Source organism: Dreissena polymorpha, chromosome 16 (assembly GCF_020536995.1).
Source record: "Dreissena polymorpha isolate Duluth1 chromosome 16, UMN_Dpol_1.0, whole genome shotgun sequence".
NCBI lineage: Eukaryota > Metazoa > Mollusca > Bivalvia > Myida > Dreissenidae > Dreissena > Dreissena polymorpha.
This window is the reverse complement of record NC_068370.1, coordinates 38,647,615-38,666,855: the sequence shown is the minus strand read 5'-3', so window position 1 is coordinate 38,666,855 and position 19,241 is coordinate 38,647,615. Positions and strand designations below refer to the sequence as shown.

The 19,241-nt window shown below is 35.6% G+C and overlaps 1 protein-coding gene across 1 annotated transcript; it reads left to right on the top strand.

Moving 5' to 3' along the window:
• Positions 1–307: 307 nt before the first annotated feature.
• On the top strand, positions 308–15,109 carry LOC127861776 (zinc finger and BTB domain-containing protein 45-like). Its single transcript, XM_052400456.1, has 3 exons — positions 308–338; positions 5,430–5,594; positions 15,008–15,109. Exons 2-3 carry the CDS (start codon positions 5,439–5,441, stop codon positions 15,107–15,109), a joined length of 258 nt encoding a protein of 85 aa, XP_052256416.1. The 5' UTR covers positions 308–338; positions 5,430–5,438.
• The last annotated feature ends 4,132 nt before the right edge of the window (positions 15,110–19,241 follow it).

The following is a 19,241-nucleotide window of genomic DNA, read 5'->3' as shown; positions in this document are numbered from 1 at the left end:
ATTTTTTTCAGAGGACCATCAGAGGTTGGAACAAGCTGCCAGACATAGTATCTGCGGGGTCAATTGAGTGCTTCAAAGCTCAATTGGTCAAACACTTTATAGAAACTGTAAAGAACTTTTTTAACATGTGCATTCTGGACTTTTAATCGTTTATTCTGTAACTTTTCTTCAACACCCACACTACGACATAATAATCAACGAGTTGATTGTGGTTGTCAACCGTAGAAGTAGAAATTCACGAAAGTTGTTTCCCCTGTTCGTAAATGGAAAAAAGTTACGCCCCTTGTTTATAGATTTGTCATAATTAAAGGCTCAACGCGCTCTTCCGGTTTTAACAAGTATGCAGCTTTTAAACGGGACCACGGCTTATTAATATTTACAGTTATATTTGATTTTTAATGCCTTTTTATACATTGAACACAAATCGTAAATAATTTGAACGCATCTCATGACCTGCACAGTTTTTCAATGTTAAAATTTGTTACCGCCAATTCCCTCCAATTTCAACTCGTAAACATAGGCAAGGCGTTGAACATGTCAAATAGGCAGAATGTCACACATTCAACACAAATACAAATTACAAAGTCACTATTGTTTAAAAATTTTAAACTTATATATAAAATTGTAGCTAAATATCATCTGCAAACGTTGGCCATACAAAAAATTATCCTCATTTCAACCATTTAAGATTTAAAAAATGACAAATTGGACAAAATCAACAGTTTTTGCTAGGTAAGACAAAAAACCCTCACTTCAATTTAACCATAACCATCCGTGTAAATGCGTGCTTACAAAGTGATATGGGCATTTTTTACTGTTGAGGCCATCCTTAAAAAATTGTTTGTTTGGAATAACCTGACCCAGGTAAATTTGGGTGGGTACGTAGGTAGGGATTTTATTTTTTTTTTAGTATTATTTTCTGACATTGAACTCCGACTTATACCAAACTGAAAGGTAATAATCAAATAAAGCTCCAAGTCTTCTGCCTCGTGAACAGTCTTCACGCTAAATATTTTAGCCAAATAGCCCTTCGGGCTAATACGATGGAATTTTGAATAGCCCGAAGACATGTTCAATAGCCCGAGGAGGTCAATTTAAATTTTATGACTTTTTTGGCCAGGAACACCAAAATAGTTATTAACAATCAGAAAATCTACTTCCATTAGTAAAAACAGATGCATGTGATTACAGTAATAAAGGGTATAATGTTTCCTTTTGAAATGCATTTTATACAAAATGCACCAGATAATTATGCTGTTTATTGTAACTTTATTATTACACATGTTCTCATTCAATGATTCCATTAATCAGTTTGACCGGTGTTTTGTTTTATTTTAAAGCGAATTATTATCATGTTTAAAAAATATCCGAAAAACTTCAAAAATACATCAGCCTATTAAAATAACAGATTATTATCGTATTATTATTAGGACAATCACCGGTGAATTTCTGAATTGTCGGCATGTGACTTCAGAACAATAGGCCACTGGGTGTGTTAATTGCCCAATCTACAAGTGACAATGTCTGCTTCTTTAATTTACTCCCGATGTTTTGATAAGCATGTGTCAACCGTGAAAAGTATTGTATATTCGTAAACAGATTATAAGTAGCAAAATAGGTCACGTAGCAGAACGAGATTACAGAATAAACGAAAGTACTACAATTATTAATAATACATTAAAAAAACTTATTCTAATGCGCAAAAATAATTGATTAAAACACATGGAAACCTACCTGTAATAAGTATCAATTTGTTTTAACCCAATGCGTACAATATCCCTTACAGACTCTTTAATTTTTATTGAAAAAATTACTTGTCCATTTTTCATGAATTATAAATACATTTTCGGAAAACGCTTCTCAAATTAAATACGCTTCTAGATTGGTCATTATTTTAAAACATTACGAAGTGCCCGATGCGCGAACATCCCGGAACGTGATCTACACATGTTCAGTTTGAATAACCTCATCTTGGTTGGGCGTCAATTGCATCATTACTTTAAATAGCAACATACCCGGATGCTTACACGACAGTTTAGAAAAATGGCGGCCGCATGCTTTAAAACGTCATTTTAGGCATTTAAATAGCAAATTTAAACGTGCTTCTTAAAAACGCGTATAAATCAGGTTATTGATATGACGCTCAAATATTTAATCGACCGATCGGGCTATTTTATTAGCATTTAGGATCGACCGACCGGCCCAAGAATCGACTCGGGCTTCGGGCTTATAGGCTAATTCGAAGACCGCTCGTGAAAGGAAATCGGTAAAGATTTTTCTGAGAGACTATATTTTATACTATATATTTTACGTGACCCACCCAGTCCTGTAAGCCAAAATGATCCGTAAAACAAAATGGTGTCTTTTGTGTCGCATAAACGAATCTACACTAAAACTAAATTGAGGTTCACATCGTACATGCATGACCAGTTGTCAAACGAAAGTATGGTTGATATTCAAATGCATTATTTTTCTCTTTCTGGGATATTGTTATAGTATTTTGAGGCTGCATGAACAAATATAAGTGTATATAAAGTGGAAACACCAAAAATAAACAACGGTTGTGATAGACACCTATAAACTGTAAGATGCCCATAATATCACTTTAACATTGATGAAAAAGAGTTAAATAAACAACTAACCCCTAAAGACTAATTCCAAAAGTTTATATTTTCTTTCAGTTTTGCAACAACTGTTTAACCCTATTTTATTCACTTGAAAACAAAGTCGCCATTCATGCTCTTGAACCCGGCTTAGCAGTGAATTACACTGACAGAGCTAGGCACAATCAACAAAAACATCGACGCTTTGACAAATTGCGACCACTGATAATCTGCTTACTTTCACGGAATAGATGTAACGAAATGAAAAATACTTACTCATTCTGATTGAATTGGAATTATTTTTTAGGGGTAAGTTGTTTACTTTACTCTTTTTCATCAATATTAACTGATAATTTGTGATATTATTATTTGTTAGCACGCATTTACATGAAGGGCTATGGTTAGATCAGAGTGCTGGTTTTTGTCTTATCTAGCTAAAACTTTCGATTTCATCTGATTGTTTAGTTTCTTATTCTTAAACAGTTGAAATGAGGCCCATTTTTGTATGGCCAACGTTTGCAGATGATATTTAGCTACAATTTTATATAGGATTATGAATTTTAAATGATAATGACTTTGTAATTTGCACTTTTGTTGAATTTTTGACATTCTTTCTATTAGGCATGTTCAACCCCTTGTCTATATATTATATATGTTTTTATGCCCACGGTAGGGTGGCATATAGCAGTTGAACTGTCCGTCAGTCAGTATGTCAGTCAGTATGTCAGTCTGTCCGTCCGTCCGAAAAAAAACTTTAACATTGGCCATAACTTTCAAATATTAAAGATAGCAACTTGATATTTGGCATGCATGTGTATCTCATGGAGCTGCACATTTTGAGTGGTGAAATTTCAAGGTGAACATCATCCTTTAAGGTCTAGGGTCGAAAAAAAAAATCCAAGGGAAGTAATAAGCTTTAAATAGACATAATTATCTGACCTGCCAACGTATAAATTTTTGTTAAATAAATCAAAGCGGTGCAGTAGGCGTTATTGTGTTTCTGACAAACACATCGTGGTAAAAGGTCAAGGTCAAGGTCATTCTTCAAGGTCTAAGCTCAAAAATACAAATCCAAGGGAAGTAATAAGCTTTAAAGGGAGATAATTATTCAATATTGAACATAGCAACTTGTTATTTGGCATGCATGTTTATCTCATTGAGCTGCACATTTTGAGTGGTGAATCTATAGTCACGGAAGTGGCTTTTAATTATTTCCTACTAAAAATAGAGATTTGTTTGAGACAATTATTTTCAAGGGAAGTAATTTATATAACTATAAATCTCATATTATATATTTTCTTACCAAGAATTTAAGTTCTTTTTACAGTTACTGTACAGATTTTTTATTTTGATTATTTATAACTCAAATGATTGATTTGTCAAAGGTTTTTTTAATGATATAATTAATTTGTGAATGGTAGTGTACATACATGATGAACTCTGGCTATGATCTCTTTATGATCTATAAACCACAGGCCTTGGTTGTCAGTGATGTCTGACTTGGTCATTTTTGACTGTCCACCCACTGCCCCCCCCCCCCCTGCCAAGTGATATATAGAAATTTTATTTCAAAGCGGCGCCGTAGGGGGCATTGTGTTTCTGACGAACACATCTCTTGTTTTTGTGCTGGGTCCCTATGCTCGTAAAGGTCGCCAAGGTGTAATGAATATGGTGTCCGCCTAGCGACCGGGAGGTCACGGGTTTGAGCCCCACCGTGGGACCATGGGAGCATTCTAAAGATCTCCCCCAAAGACACCAAGTACTGGTTCTAGGCCCAGGAAACAGACTCGAGAGCGTTTATATAAGCCTAAGGCTTTCGATGCAATCGAGCTAAAATAAATAGGTTTAAACTAACTGGTAACCTTCTCACGTACAGTAGTCAGTAAGTAAGGTTCAGCTCAAATATCTTTGTAGATAGTCATACTATTAATAATACTAGTATCGATATTTGTTGCTAGTATTGAGCTACTATTAATTCCGCATCCCCAAATAGTATATATGAAAAAATTAAGCTGTTGTACGGATAAACATTTTAAAATGTTACCATACGTTATGTGACATATCATGGTAAATTATAGGCCTACTTGAAAATATAATAATGCTAAATAATTTAATTTAGCCTTTTCGCTGCAATTTGCAGATTTTGTTTTTGACACACTTTTTTCCATTTTAATAAGGCTAGGTCCTCTGTCTTCGAATCCAATAAAAATCTTTTTTTATTATTGAATAATTCTAATTTGATAGGTTAGATACCACTATATTAATGTGTATCCCTCCATGGTCCATTTGAAAGTAGTCCATATTACTAAAGATGCCCTTTCTCTTCCGGTATTTAGACCATTTTTCATCATAAGATATAGCTTCAATGGTTATTTCTCAAATTTTACGTCTATATTTTGGAGCGTAGTCTGAGCAGCTAACTTGAAATGATAATATTTAGTGAGTGTTTTCTGAGAATGGGGTTTTTTGTCGAATTATGAATGTCGAACATCAGTTTTTTAATGGTGCCTGTATTCAAGCGAGATGGATTTTCTTAGAAGTAACATGACATATCGTTTTTATTGCAATGTTCGATAGAGGACAAAATCTTTTATCTTTAAAATGCCTCGAAACTTTACTGTTTTATGATGGGACCGGTCACCCTATGGGAATTGAAATTTGTGGTATATTTTAAACTTGATAACAGCAAATCTTAACTCCATTATAATATAGGATGTCTACCAAAATAAAAGTTTCTAGGGATAAACTGTGTCGCAGTTAATTGTTGGACTTTTGCCTTATATATCTCTGATCATTGACATAAGCACCGTTCTATGGTACATGTAGGTGCCGACAATGTCGGAGCCGAAGCAAACCCGTCTTCTTCGGGATGGTGAGAAATACCAGCTGGGCAACTCGTTAATGTACGGAAAGCAGCTCCTAGACCAGCTGCATGGCCAGATGCAGGCCCAGTCGGACTACTGCGACGTGACTGTGAGATGTTGTGATACAGTAAGCATTGTCCACAGCGATTTTTTGAGGGCTTACTTTAGAAATTCTGCCCCATTCACCTGCTCAATGTGTGTTTATTTCCCCCCTAAAATGACTTACAAATTCTCCTCTCAATATAAGCTTTATTTGAAAAAAAGGATAAATTGGAACAAAAAATGACAAAGATATAGTCTTTTTTGTATTATGGATGCTGTATTCATCAAACCAAGTTTGAGCTTAATGCATTTTATTGTCCCCTACCGATGAAACCGGAGGGGACTTATGGTTTGCGCTCTGTGCGTCAGTCCGTCACACTTTTCTGGATCCTTTGATAACTTAAAAAGTTCTTCATATTTTTAGCTCACCTGAGCACTTCGCCTTTTGTCCGTCGTCTGTTATGTGTTGTGAATTGTGCGGTGTCAACATTTGCCTTGTTAACTCTCTAGAGGGCACATTTATTGTCCAATCTTCATGAAATTTAGTCAGAAGATTGGTCGCAATAATATCTTGGATGAGTTCGAAAATGGTTACGTTTGCTTGAAAAACATGGCTGCCAAGGGGTGGGGCATTTTTTCTTATATGGCTATACATGTATATGGCTATAGTAAAATCTTGTTAACACTCTAGAGGCCACATTTATTGTCTGATCTTCATGAAACTTGGTCAGAAGATTCATCCCAATAATATCTTGGATGAGGTCGAAAATGATGCTGGTTGGTTGAAAAACATGGCCGCCAGGGGGCGGGGCATTTTTCCTTAGGCGTAAAAAAATGTTTGTTTCCAGTGGCCAGACCCTACCTAATTTTTTGCTGCCGTTCCTAATCTTTTTTGAGCCCAAAATTGGGAAAAAATCGGACCGCGTATTTTTCGGCGCCGCTCAATAAACTTTCAATGTTATCCGCATATTTTTTGGCGCCGTACCTTAAACTTTCAACATAAACAAGCGCCCAGCGCCAGCTCGTTGTTCGCTGCATTTGCGAAAATATTGATAATTTGGCTCAAGCAAAATCTAATTTGCAAAAAAGCTTAAATCTCGTAAAATTTCATTGAAAACATCCGCGATTTTAAATCCAGACTGGTTTTCTATATTTTTCTCTTTGTTTCAATGAAAGTGTTTGCAATTCGAACAGTAAACGAAACCCGGTCTGTACCAGAACATGAGACATCGCGATTGACCTTAATTTTATTTAAGCGCACGTGGTAACTGGCCAATCAACATTGAGTTCGCTCACACATAATATTGGTTCAATCATGCGTAGACACTGTATACTTGGAATACACAGTTGATATTGTCTCTGCCAACAATTTAGCGGCCGATGGCAAACGTCGTATTTTAAGATAAACAAATGAAAAGAAGCGTAACAATAAATAAATAATTTCTAAGTTGATCACTTAACACCTTTCTAGCGACTATCGATTTGCCGATTATCGTTTGAAATTAAAAGGTGATAATTAAGTTGTTTTTTACCCGCAAACTATGCTATTGTAAAGCAATATGTCAACCAAATTGTATATTAATTACGTATTTGCTAGGTAACTGGTTTTCATTTTCTGCTGTCAAACCGTATGCAAATGTGCAAAACGCGTACAATTTTTCGGACTGTCGTTTTCAGTTATAGTATTTTTCGTCAATTATAATTTCATGACTTTATTTTCGAAGTTCTTTATAGAAGAAATAGAATGACGAATACACATGCTGTGATATGGACGGTGTGGTTTATAATATTTCAAATTGTATTCACATGAAATTGCAATTGGAAAGACTATAAAAAATAACAGTTAGTAAGGGCTCTGGGTGGGGTGGGCTTTGCCCTGTATTCCTGTTGGGTTCCTGTGGCTGCGGTTCCAAGACCCCTGGCCTACTTTTCAGAATTTCAAATTTGGGACAATCGGGTTTACTGTAACTTGTAATAGTTATGCCTTTAATTGGTCATAAAATGGACTATTAAAGCCATTGCCAGAAGTCAACATTAAACTCGGAAACAAGGAAAGCAACAAATGCAATATTAATGAACAGCAAGTTTTATTTCATAAAATTATTTAAATACAGCCATATAGCATTACATACATCATCAAATTGATTGTACATACAGCTGTACACAATAAAATGAGAAGAAGATGCACCATATACGACATTTTCTAAAAAAAAAAAAATTTTAAATAAAATTATTTGCCTACCTACCTACCCTAATTTTTTTTGCCATTTCAGTGGAAACAAACACTTTTTTTAGGCCTTATATAGCTATAGTAAAACCTTGTTAACACTCTAGAGGCCACATTTATTTTCCGATCTTCATGAAACTTGCTCAGAAGATTTGTCCCAATGATATCTTGGATGAGTTCAAAAATGGTAACCTTTGCTTGAAAAACATGGCTGCCAAGGGGCGGGGAATTTTCCCTTATATGGCTATCAGGGACTACCCTACGGGCGACTAGAGCGATAATTTCACTCTTACGCCCATGATTTGGCCCTTCGAGCCCAGAAAAGCGAAGATAAAGTCGCCCGATTTTTTGAGTAAACAAGACCGGAAAAGCGAAAATCAAGCCGCCCGATTATTTATGCTAAGGCGTGCTACCGCCCGCAGGCGATTAGCAAGTTTATTCTTTGTTGTTTATCTAACGGTTACACAATTTACCCCCCACGCGGATCGTTAATTGACTGTGCAAAAAGCAGTCCCTTAATATTGGTTGCTATAACAACACACTCGTGCCGCTTCGGGCGTGCCGCAAGTTGTCTAATGATTACGTGATAATTGATTGACCATGCGATAAGTACAGGTTTTTGGCAGATGAAGAAAGTCAGCAAAAATAATTCAAGAAAAACAAACTTGATCAAAGTTCTATTAATTGCGTAAATCCACTAGAATTAATTAGTCCAGCGAGTTTTTTTCAGTTTGTTAATCCACCGATAATTACGAGTAACACCCATCTTATATAAACTGGAATCAATGCTCATTTTTATAATAAAAAGTCATAATACTACACATAACTATTGACAAAACACATTTCCTCGATTAGATATAAATTATCCGAGTAGAATTAAATTGCTACGATTCAAATCACAAGTAATGGTGATTCAATAATGGAGAAAGCATTAACTGGATTTGACAAACATTTAATAAGGTTTGTTAAACCAGATAACAACAAGGAAAATTTGGATTATTAAAGTTAAACAGGTAAGGCATTCTTAAGTGTACATATTTCGGACATTTATAGTATTCAGATAAACAGTAATAGATATACTAGATGTTCCATGCATTAAGCAAAAGCAGTCATAGGGATGATAATATAATTACGATAAATATATAAATATGGGATGAAAAGGTACTACCGGTACATATCTTAAATAACTAAATGTTTTAAATGACTTAAATGTGTTATGCTTAGTAAGATTTTAGTGAGAATTGATTGTTTTTACAAATAAACATAGTAAAATAGAAATAATAAAAGTTGTGAAATGAACATGTTTTGTTGTCCCCTACGGGTTTCACCGGAGGGGACTTATGGTTTGCGCTCTGTGTGTCTGTCTGTCTGTCTGTCCGTCACACTTTTCTGGATCCTGCGATAACTTGAAAAGTTCTTAATATTTTTTCATGAAACTTGCAACATGGATAGATGGCAATATGGACATTTTGCACATCATTTCATTTTGTTCCTACGTCAAAAATTGTGGTTGCTATGGCAACCCAAAAAATAAATAAAAAAATCTGAAAATGGTGGAATTTCTGACAATGGTGGAGCCGTTAGGGGACCATATTGCTTGACAATAGCCTTGTTTTTGATATTGTTCGCACAAACGCCTCCCTGATTTTCCAAACTTCCCCCTGTTTCAGAAAAAAGGAAAACTCACTTCTCCCTATTTTTAAGGCCTAGGGTCTTCATGAAACATGGTCAGAAGATTCAGACCAATAATATCTTGGACGAGTTTGAAAATGATGCTGGTTGGTTGAAAAACATGGCCGCCAGGGGGCGGGGCATTTTTCCTTATATGGCTATAGTAAAACCTTGTTAACACTCTAGAAGCCACATTTATTGTCCAATCTTCATGAAATTAGGTCAGAAGATTGTCTTATTGATATTTTGAATGAGTTCGAAAATGGTTACGTTTGATTAAAAACATAGCTGCCAAGGGGCGGGTAATTTTTCCTTATATGGCTATATATGGCTATAGTAAAATCTTGTTAACACTCTAGAGGCCACATTTATTGTCCGATCTTCATGAAACTCGGTCAGAAGATTCATCCCAATATTATCTTTGACGAGTTCAAAAATGATACCGGTTGGTTGAAAAAAATGGCCACCACGGGGGCCGGGCATTTTTCCTTATATGGCTATAGTAAAACCTTGTTAACACTTTAGAGGTCACATTTATTTTCCAATCATCATAAAACTTGTTCAGAAGATTTGTCCTAATGATATCTTGGATGAGTTCGAAAATGGTTTTGCTTTAAAAACATGGCCACCAGGGGGCGGGGCATTTTTCCTTATATGGCTATATATGGTTATAGTAAAACCTTGTTAACACTCTAGAGGCCACATTTATTGTCCAGTCTTCATGAAATTTGGTCAGAAGATTGGTCTCAATGATATCTTGGATTAGTTTGAAAATAATTATGTTTGCTTGAAAAACATGGCATCCAAGGGGCGGGGCAATTTTCCTTATATGGCTATAGTAAAATCGTGTAAACACTCTAGAGGCCACATTTACTGTCCGATCTTCATGAAACTTGGTCAGAAGATTCAACCTATAATATCTTGGACGAGTTCAAAAATGACTCCGGTTGGTTGAAAAACATGGCTGCCAGGGGGCGGGGCATTTTTCCTTATATGGCTTTAGTAAAACCTTGTTCACACTCTAGAGGCCACATTTATTTTCCGATCTTCATGAAACTTGGTCAGAAGATTTGTCCCAATAATATCTTGTTATCTCAGGAGAGCGACTTTGGGCCTTTCAGGCCCTCTTGTTTCATTAAACTTGAAACATGGACAGATGGCAATATGGAGATTATGCACCTCAATTCATTTTGTTCCTACATCAAAAATTGTGGTTGCCGTGGCAACAAATGTAAAATAAAAATAAATAAAATTACTGACAATGGTGGAGTTTCACTGGTAGGGGACCATATTGCTTGGCAATCTCTTGTTGTTTCTATTTTTGTTATTCCCCTACTGGTGTGACCGGAGAGGACTATAGGATTGCCCTCCATCCGTCTGTCTGCCTGTCCATCTGTCAGTCCGTCTGTCAGAGAAAACTGGATCCTGTGATAACACTCTTAAAGTACTCAGAATTTGTTAATGGAACTTGAAATATAGATATTTGACATGATGGCGATTATGCACGTCATTTTCTTTTTTCTGTATAGCGTCAAGTGTGGTTGCTATGACAGACGTTGCAAAAGACTGTCGGCCCGTCGGACATTGCCGGCAAAAATTTTAAAAGACCGATGGTGAAAGCCTATATCGTCGGACTTACTGTTTGGTACACTGCAGATCCACTATATCGCGATCCATAAAATCGCAATGTCTAATATATTAAGAATCGACTGTGGATCCCGTTTTTTTTTCATGGACATAAACAAATCCCTTTCTAAATGCTTGTGAATAAATCCAGCTCAATCTGGTTTTTCACGCCTTTGCTAATGTAGTGCGACAAACAATGCTAAACACCGTTGAATTTTAACATTTTTACGTCATCCGCTTACAGCGCGCGTGCCACCCACGGCAACATCTTTTCACTGTGGCATTAGCACACGAGTTGCACTCAGTTCTCGTGGAAGGTGAATCCTCAAATGACGTCATGCAAGGATGGAAATTTCGAACTGCCATTAACTGAAAAAGGTGTATACAGCGACAAAATATTGATTCAATACTAAGCTATCAAGGGTTAACTCATACAGTGTGTCCGTATTCTTTTCACTCAAAGAGATCAATGTTCTGCGTTCGTGGTATAGGTTATGAAATTACATGCTTACATTTTTTTTTATACAAAATGTAAAGATCCCAAAGTTCTCTGGGCTATAAATCAATACGCCTGTGCTTTGCAGACAACATGCCATTTATGGAATCTTGTTTTGCATGTTTTTTTTTCTTACACACAAAAAGCACTTGTGGTTGTAAAGTTCACAAAGATAATTTTTCGTGATGTTTGCTATGGCAAGAAATAGACTAAACAAATAGGAAAATTTGATATTTTGATAACTCTAAAAGCATTCAAACAAATTCATGAAACTTTGAAATAGGATAAATGGTATGATGGAGATTATGCACAATATTTTATTTTTCCTATAGCATCAAATCTGTTTGCTATGGTAACAAATTTTGCTATGGCAACAAATATGTCGTTGCTATGGAAGCAAAAAGTCTTGAGCGTTTACATTGATTATAAAACATTAATTTCTTATGAATTCTCTCATAAAAGACCAGACACTGTTGATAAAGGGAATGCTGTGCTGCTTGGGCAGCTGAAGTTTCACCTTTGTTTACATAAATACTAGGGCATAATAATGTTTCTTTATGTAAGGCCTTCAAGTTGACCATACTAAAATTGACCTTGATCTTGAAATGACATTGACATTCAAGGTCAAATTATGAAATTGCTTTTTTTTTGCGATAATAGATCTATCACGGAAAACCACGAGTTTAGAAAAACCCACTAATCACCCTGGTACAAACAAGGCTGATCCATTATACTAACCAATGATAGCTTCCTTTAAATAATAACGGTTGATACGGTGTGTGATTTTGACAGGATTGTAAATGGGTCCTGTTTATTTGTACCAGCAGATTAGTGTTTTTTTCCAAAAAGTGGCTTTTTGCGGGATACATATATTGGCTATAACTTGATTATTAATGAATAGATTGTCTTCATACTTGGACATAACAAGATCTCTTTGGATAACCCTTCAAGTGGACCATACTTTATATGACCATTATGGAACCTTGATCCATAAATGACCTTGACATTCAAGGTCCAGATACCATACTTTAATTTGATTTTAGCTCCAATTGGCTATGACTTCGATATTTATGAATGGATTGTCTTCATACTTGAACACAACAACCTTTGTGACAAAACCTTGAAGACATTGAAACAGAATTTGACCTTGACCTTGAAATGACCTTCACTTTCATGGTTGATTTTTTTATTTTTGCTAAAACTGTCATAACAATCAGATTTGATTCATATTTCCACAAAACAACACTGACAATGAAAAAAATAATAAATAAAAAAAGGTACATCGCATCATGGTATTTATGCACATTATTTAAATTACTTGCAAATTACACCCAATATTAAACCCGAGTATTAAAGTCTGTACCAAGACTCCAACAATAGCATAATATCCAAATTAAAGTTTGCGTACCACCTCAAATATTTTCAATGTCCCTTGACATATTGCTTTCATATTTTGCAAACTTCTTTACCAACATGACCCCAATCTATAAACAAGAGCAGACAACTGTATTAAGCATTTTGTAAGAGTTATGGCCCTTTTTTGTCTAAGTAACTGAATATTTTGTTAAATTTTGTGTTTAGATCCACTTGACTTCTAAAGTATCAAAGCTATTGCTTTCAAACTTCAAATATTTTCTTATTATCATGAGGGTACTGTACCTACCAAATTCAATTTGACCTTGACCTTTGGATGACCTTGACTCTCAAGGTCAAGAGTAAATTTTAGTTAAATTGCCATAACTTCTTTATTTATGATAAGATTTTATTAATACTTTGACAAAACAACACTTACCTGAATACCACAATGGATTCCACCCAAACAATACCCCACCCCAACCCAGAATCCCTGCCCCCCCTCCCCCCCCCAAATTTTAATTTTATTTTGTTCCTTTTGTTATCTTTGAAAGATCATCTAATAAATGATCACACCCCACATTATACCCCCCTCTCAACCCCCCCTACCCCCCCAATTTTTATTTTTCCTTTTTTTATTTTGAAAGATCGTCTAAATAAATGACCACACCCCACATTAAACCCCCCCCCCCCCCCCTCTCAACCCCCCCCCCCACCCCCACCCAACCCAAAAGAATATTTTTTTCTTTGAAACATGGTTAAAAAACCAAAAAACAAATGTTTATTTACTTTATTTTGAAGGACTGTCCAAACTTCCCACCCATGCTATTGCTATCAAACTTGAAATAAAATCTTATTACTTTGTTTAATGTCTTTACAAATGTTCAATAGATTGTGGAAAATATACCTGAACTATTACCTTGACCTTATTGAATAATTTGAACAATTACCCCATGATGGCTTACGTTATACTGTCAAGCACTCGAATAGTCGAGCGCGCTGTCCTCTGACAGCTCTTGTTTATTAATATTCTCTGATTATACTAAATCTTGATCATTCACTCAACATTCAGAGTTTCAATAGTTGTTTTAGAAAATATTTTCTTTTAAAAATCATTACAAATAGTTACTGCCTGCGTTTTTTATAACATACTTGTTCTCCCACTTCCTCTTGTTTATATTATGTATTTTTCCAATTTTAAATGAGTATTTACTCCCAAACTCCTCTTAATGAGGCCATAGTTATAGGCCAGGAAGTGACGAAAAGCCTATGAAGAAAACATCTATGCTATGGTGAGCATTTAACCAATAAATATTATATGCAATAGTTCCTGCTATCAGTGGCACAATTCAATGATATTTCCTTTTTGATCTGTGTCAAATAAATGGGCCTACTCCAAATAACCAAAGTGGTCAACGTTTCTTAACTGCACATTACTTTTCTAATTATCAGAAAAATATTACGCCACAACCAACAACAACAAAAAATCCTGTTTGTTGCTCACAACAGGATTAAAATAAAATTTAAAAACTTGAACCAAAACATTATGTTAACAGTATATTCTTAATAAAACATGAATTGTTATGATGGTTCACCATCTTTGCAAACATTGTTTTTACCAGTCCTCACATTAAACAGTCTCAGGTGATGAGGGACTTGAAACGAGGCAACACGCATTCACACACAACATTGTCTTTGCTAATGTTAACTATTTCATAACTGTTTGGTTTTGTTGTTTGATGGAAACTATGTGTATTACTATTTATGGTAATTTGAGGTGGGTTTTTTTCAAACAAAAGGGAATTAAATATTTTGGATTATGATCAGTTTAAGGGAACATGTTTAAAAAATGTTTCTAAGGAGACAAGACCTTTTCAAGGCTTCAAATGTATGAAGAACTGCAATGTCATTTGCCATACATGTACATGTAACTGTTTATACAATACAAGTAATTCTACTTTGAATGCTATGCTAGGAAAAGTGCTGTTTAGATTAACTGGTCAAAAAACAATTCTTTTTAGAAAACACAAACACAAAATGTGCATTTCTTAGTTCTGTGTTTATTGATAAACGTTTGACGTACCCTGATTGTACCCAAGTATGATGTATGTTTGCCTGTCCACAGGACATGAAGGCCCACTGGTGTGTCCTGGCGGCCGCACCCTACTTCCAGTCCCTCTACAACAGCGGCTTGCAGGAGAAACAGCAAGGTAGGAACCGGCATTAGTTGTGTTAAAATTTGGGCCTTATTACCAATTGAAAAAAAAACTATTTATATTTCCAAATTTAGAGCCTGAAGTTTCCAATTGAAAGAAGAAAATATAGAAACAAATATTTTCAAACATGCTTTTATTTAGCTCACCTGAGCCCTTTAGTGATCATGGTTAGCTTATGTGATAGACCTGTGTCCGTCGTGCGTCATCAACACTCTAAAGGTCACATTTGATGCCGAATCTTTATGTAAATTTGTCAAAATGTTTGTTTGAATGATCCATGGTTGTGTCAGAAAATGGTTTGGATCGGTAAAACAACATGGCTGCAAGGAATGGGGGAGGGGTTATTTTCCTTATATTTATATAGTACAGAAAAAACTTTTGAACACTCTAGAAGTCACATTTTGTGCTCAATCATCATGGAATTTGGTCATAACATTGGTTTTATGGATATCTCGGACATGTTCAAAAATGGTAATGATCAGTGGAAAAACATGTCCGCAAGGGGGTGGGGCAGTTTTCTCTATATGTATAGTGAAAACATGTGAACAGTCTAGAAGACACATTTTTTGCCCAATCTTAATGAAATTTGGCACAACATTTGTTATTTATTTATTTATTTATTAGTAAAAAAAGCTTGTGAACACTCTAGAAGTCACATTTTTTGCCCAATCAGCATTAAATTATTCATAATATTGGTTTTATGGATAGCTTGGACGAGTTCGAAAATGGTTTTGATTTGTGGAAAACAGGGCCCCCTGGGGGTGGGGCAGTTTTCTCTTTATGTATTTAGTGAAAAAATGTGAACATTCTAGAAGACACATTTTTAGCTCGGCTGTTTTCGGAGAAAATCCAAGGTATTGTCATAGCCAACTCGTCGTGTCGTGTCCCAAACCTTAGAGGGATCTTTTCACGTTTTGGTAAATTTACAAAATTGAAAAAAGTTGTTTCAGCTTCGCAAATGTTTGTTTTAGTTATGATATTTGTGAGGAAACAGTAATATTGAACATTTACCATGGTCTAATATAACCATTATATGCATCTTTTGACGATTTAAAAACCTGAAAGTTATAAAGCGTTGCAACGCGAAACGATTGAATAATTTGGAGAGTTCTGTTGTTGTTGTTTAATTTTGTGAAACTATGAAGATTGCCTATATAAAGTATAAAATACGTCGCTTATAGATTTGTTGGCAGGATGGCCGAGCGGTCTAATTGGTTTTTACTCCAGGACTCCAGGGGTCACTGGTTCGAGCCCTGCTGCGGGCTACTTTTGTTTTCCTTTTTTTAATTTTATTTTTGATTTTTTCACTGGAGCTTTTTAGATCCAATGTTTACATTTATCAATGTAACGCATTTAATGATAAACTTCAAAACATACCAAAATCTGTGAAAAGGCCCCTTTAAAGCGGGTATATACGATTTTGTCAAATATTTATGAATTTATATAAAATGTGTAAAAAATTATTATATATATATTTCAATATAAATTAAAATAAAAGTTAAGAAGAACATGTGTCGAAAAATGCGAAATAAGCCAGATATTTAATTCTGAAATTGAAAACGGCTGTACAGCCGAATTCGCCATCATGTATACCATACATGTACGATGTGAATCTAAACTTAGTTTAACGGTTTATTTGAATTCCCGCAACGATATCTATTCATACGACACACGAACACTAACTCCGATCCTAATACAAAGACGAATGCTTCGGTTATTGTAGGAAAATATGTAAGTCACAATCAGCTCGGGACGCTTAATTGTCTTTGCTGCATTTTATGATATTCGGCTTTAATGTATAATTTTTCTTTCCCATTTTATGTTATTGTAACATATGTTATCAATATATTACAATTAAACACATATGAAAAATCGTATATACCCGCTTTAACATTTTGTTTACCTTTTGAACATTGGCTCTAAGATCAAAGTGCTTCCACCTACAACTTTGAAACTTCATATGTAGATGCACCTTGATGAGTTTTACACATACATGTAACACCCATTTTTGGGTCACTAGGTCAAAGGTCAAGGTCACTGTGACCTCTAATATAAAACTTTAACATGGGCTCTACAATCAAAGTGCTTCCACCTACAACTTTGAAACTTTATATGTAGATCCACCTTGATGAAGTCTACACGCCACACCCATTTTTAGCTCATCTATTTTTTGAAAAAAAATTATGAGCTATTGTCATCACCTTGGCGTCGGCGTCGGGTTAAGTTTTGCGTTTAGGTCCACTTTTCTCAGAAAGTATCAATGCTATTGCATTCAAACTTGGTACACTTACTTACTATCATAAGGGGACTGGGCAGGCAAAGTTAGATAACTCTGGCGTGCATTTTGACTGAATTATGTGCCCTTTTTATACTTAGAAAATTGAAAATTTTGGTTAAGTTTTGCGTTTAGGTCCATTTTATTCCTTAAGTATCAAAGCTATTGCTTTCATACTTGCAACACTTACTAACTATCATAAGGGGACTGTGCAGGCAAAGTAATGTAACTCTGACTGGCATTTTGACAGAATTATGTGCCCTTTTTATACTTAAAAAATTGAAAATTTGGTTAAGTTTTGTGTTTAGGTCCACCTTATTCCTACAGTATCAAAGCTATTGCTTTCATACTTGCAACACTCATTAACTATCATAAGGGGACTGTGCAGGCAAAGTTATGTAACTCTGACTGGCATTTGGACGGAATTATGGGCCCTTTATACTTAGAAAATTTGGTTAAGTTTTGTGTTTTGGTCCACTTTACCCCTAAATTATCATAGATATTGCTTTCATACTTGGAACACTCGCAAACTATCATAAGGGTACAGTAAAAGGACAAGTTGCATAACTCTGGATGTCATTTTTATGGAATTATGGCCCTTTTTTGACTTAGTAACTTTGAATATATGGTTAAATTGTGTGTTTCTATCCACTTTACTTCTTAAGTATCAAGGCTATTGCTTTCAAACTTCAAATACTTTCATGCTATCATGAGGTGTCTGTACCTGGCAAGTTGAATTTTACCTTGACCTTTGAATGACCTTGACTCTCAAGGTCAAATTATTAAATTTTGCTAAAATTGCCATAACTTCTTTATTTATGATTAGATTTGATTGATACTTTGACAAAACTACTCTTACCTGACATACCACAATAGACTCCACCCAAACCATCCCCCGTGCCTCCCCCTACCCCCCCTCCCCCCGAATCCCCCCCCCCTATTTTTTTTTTTTTTTTTTTTTTTAGATCATCTCACAAATGACCACCACACCCTCACACTATAACCCCCACCCCCCCCCCCCATTTTTTTTTAAAACGGTTAAAAAACACAACTTTTTCTTTTTATTATGCCCCCCTTAGAAGAAGAGGGGGTATATTGCTTTGCTCATGTCGGTCTGTCTGTCGGTCGTTCGGTCTGTCTGTCCACCAGGTGGTTGTCAGACGATAACTCAAGAACGCTTGGGCCTAGGATCATGAAACTTCATAGGTACATTGATCATGACTCGCAGATGACCCCTATTGATTTTGAGGTCACTAGGTCAAAGGTCAAGGTCACGGTGACCAGAAATAGTAAAATGTTTTTTGAATGATAACTCAAGAACGCATACGCCTAGGATCATGAAACTTCATGGGTAGATTGATCATGACTTGCAGATGACCCCTATTGATTTTGAGGTCACTAGGTCAAAGGTCAAGGTCACGGTGACCCGTAATAGTAAAATGGTTTCCGGATGATAACTCAAGAACGCATACGCCTAGGATCATGAAACTTCATGGGTAGATTGATCATGACTCGCAGATGACCCCTATTGATTTTGAGGTCACTAGGTCAAAGGTCAAGGTCACGGTGACCTGAAATAGTAAAATGGTTTTCGGATGATAACTCAAGAACGCATACGCCTAGGATCATGAAACTTCATAGGTAGATTGATCATGACTTGCAGATTACCCCTATTGATTTTGAGGTCACAAGGTCAAAGGTCAAGGTAACGGTGACCTGAAATAGTAAAATGATTTTCGGATGATAACTCTTTTGCCTAGGATCATGACACTTCATAGGTACATTGATCGTGACCCGCAGATGACCCCTTTTGATTTTCAGGTCACTAGGTCAAAGGTCAAGGTTACAGTGACAAAAATCGTATTCAC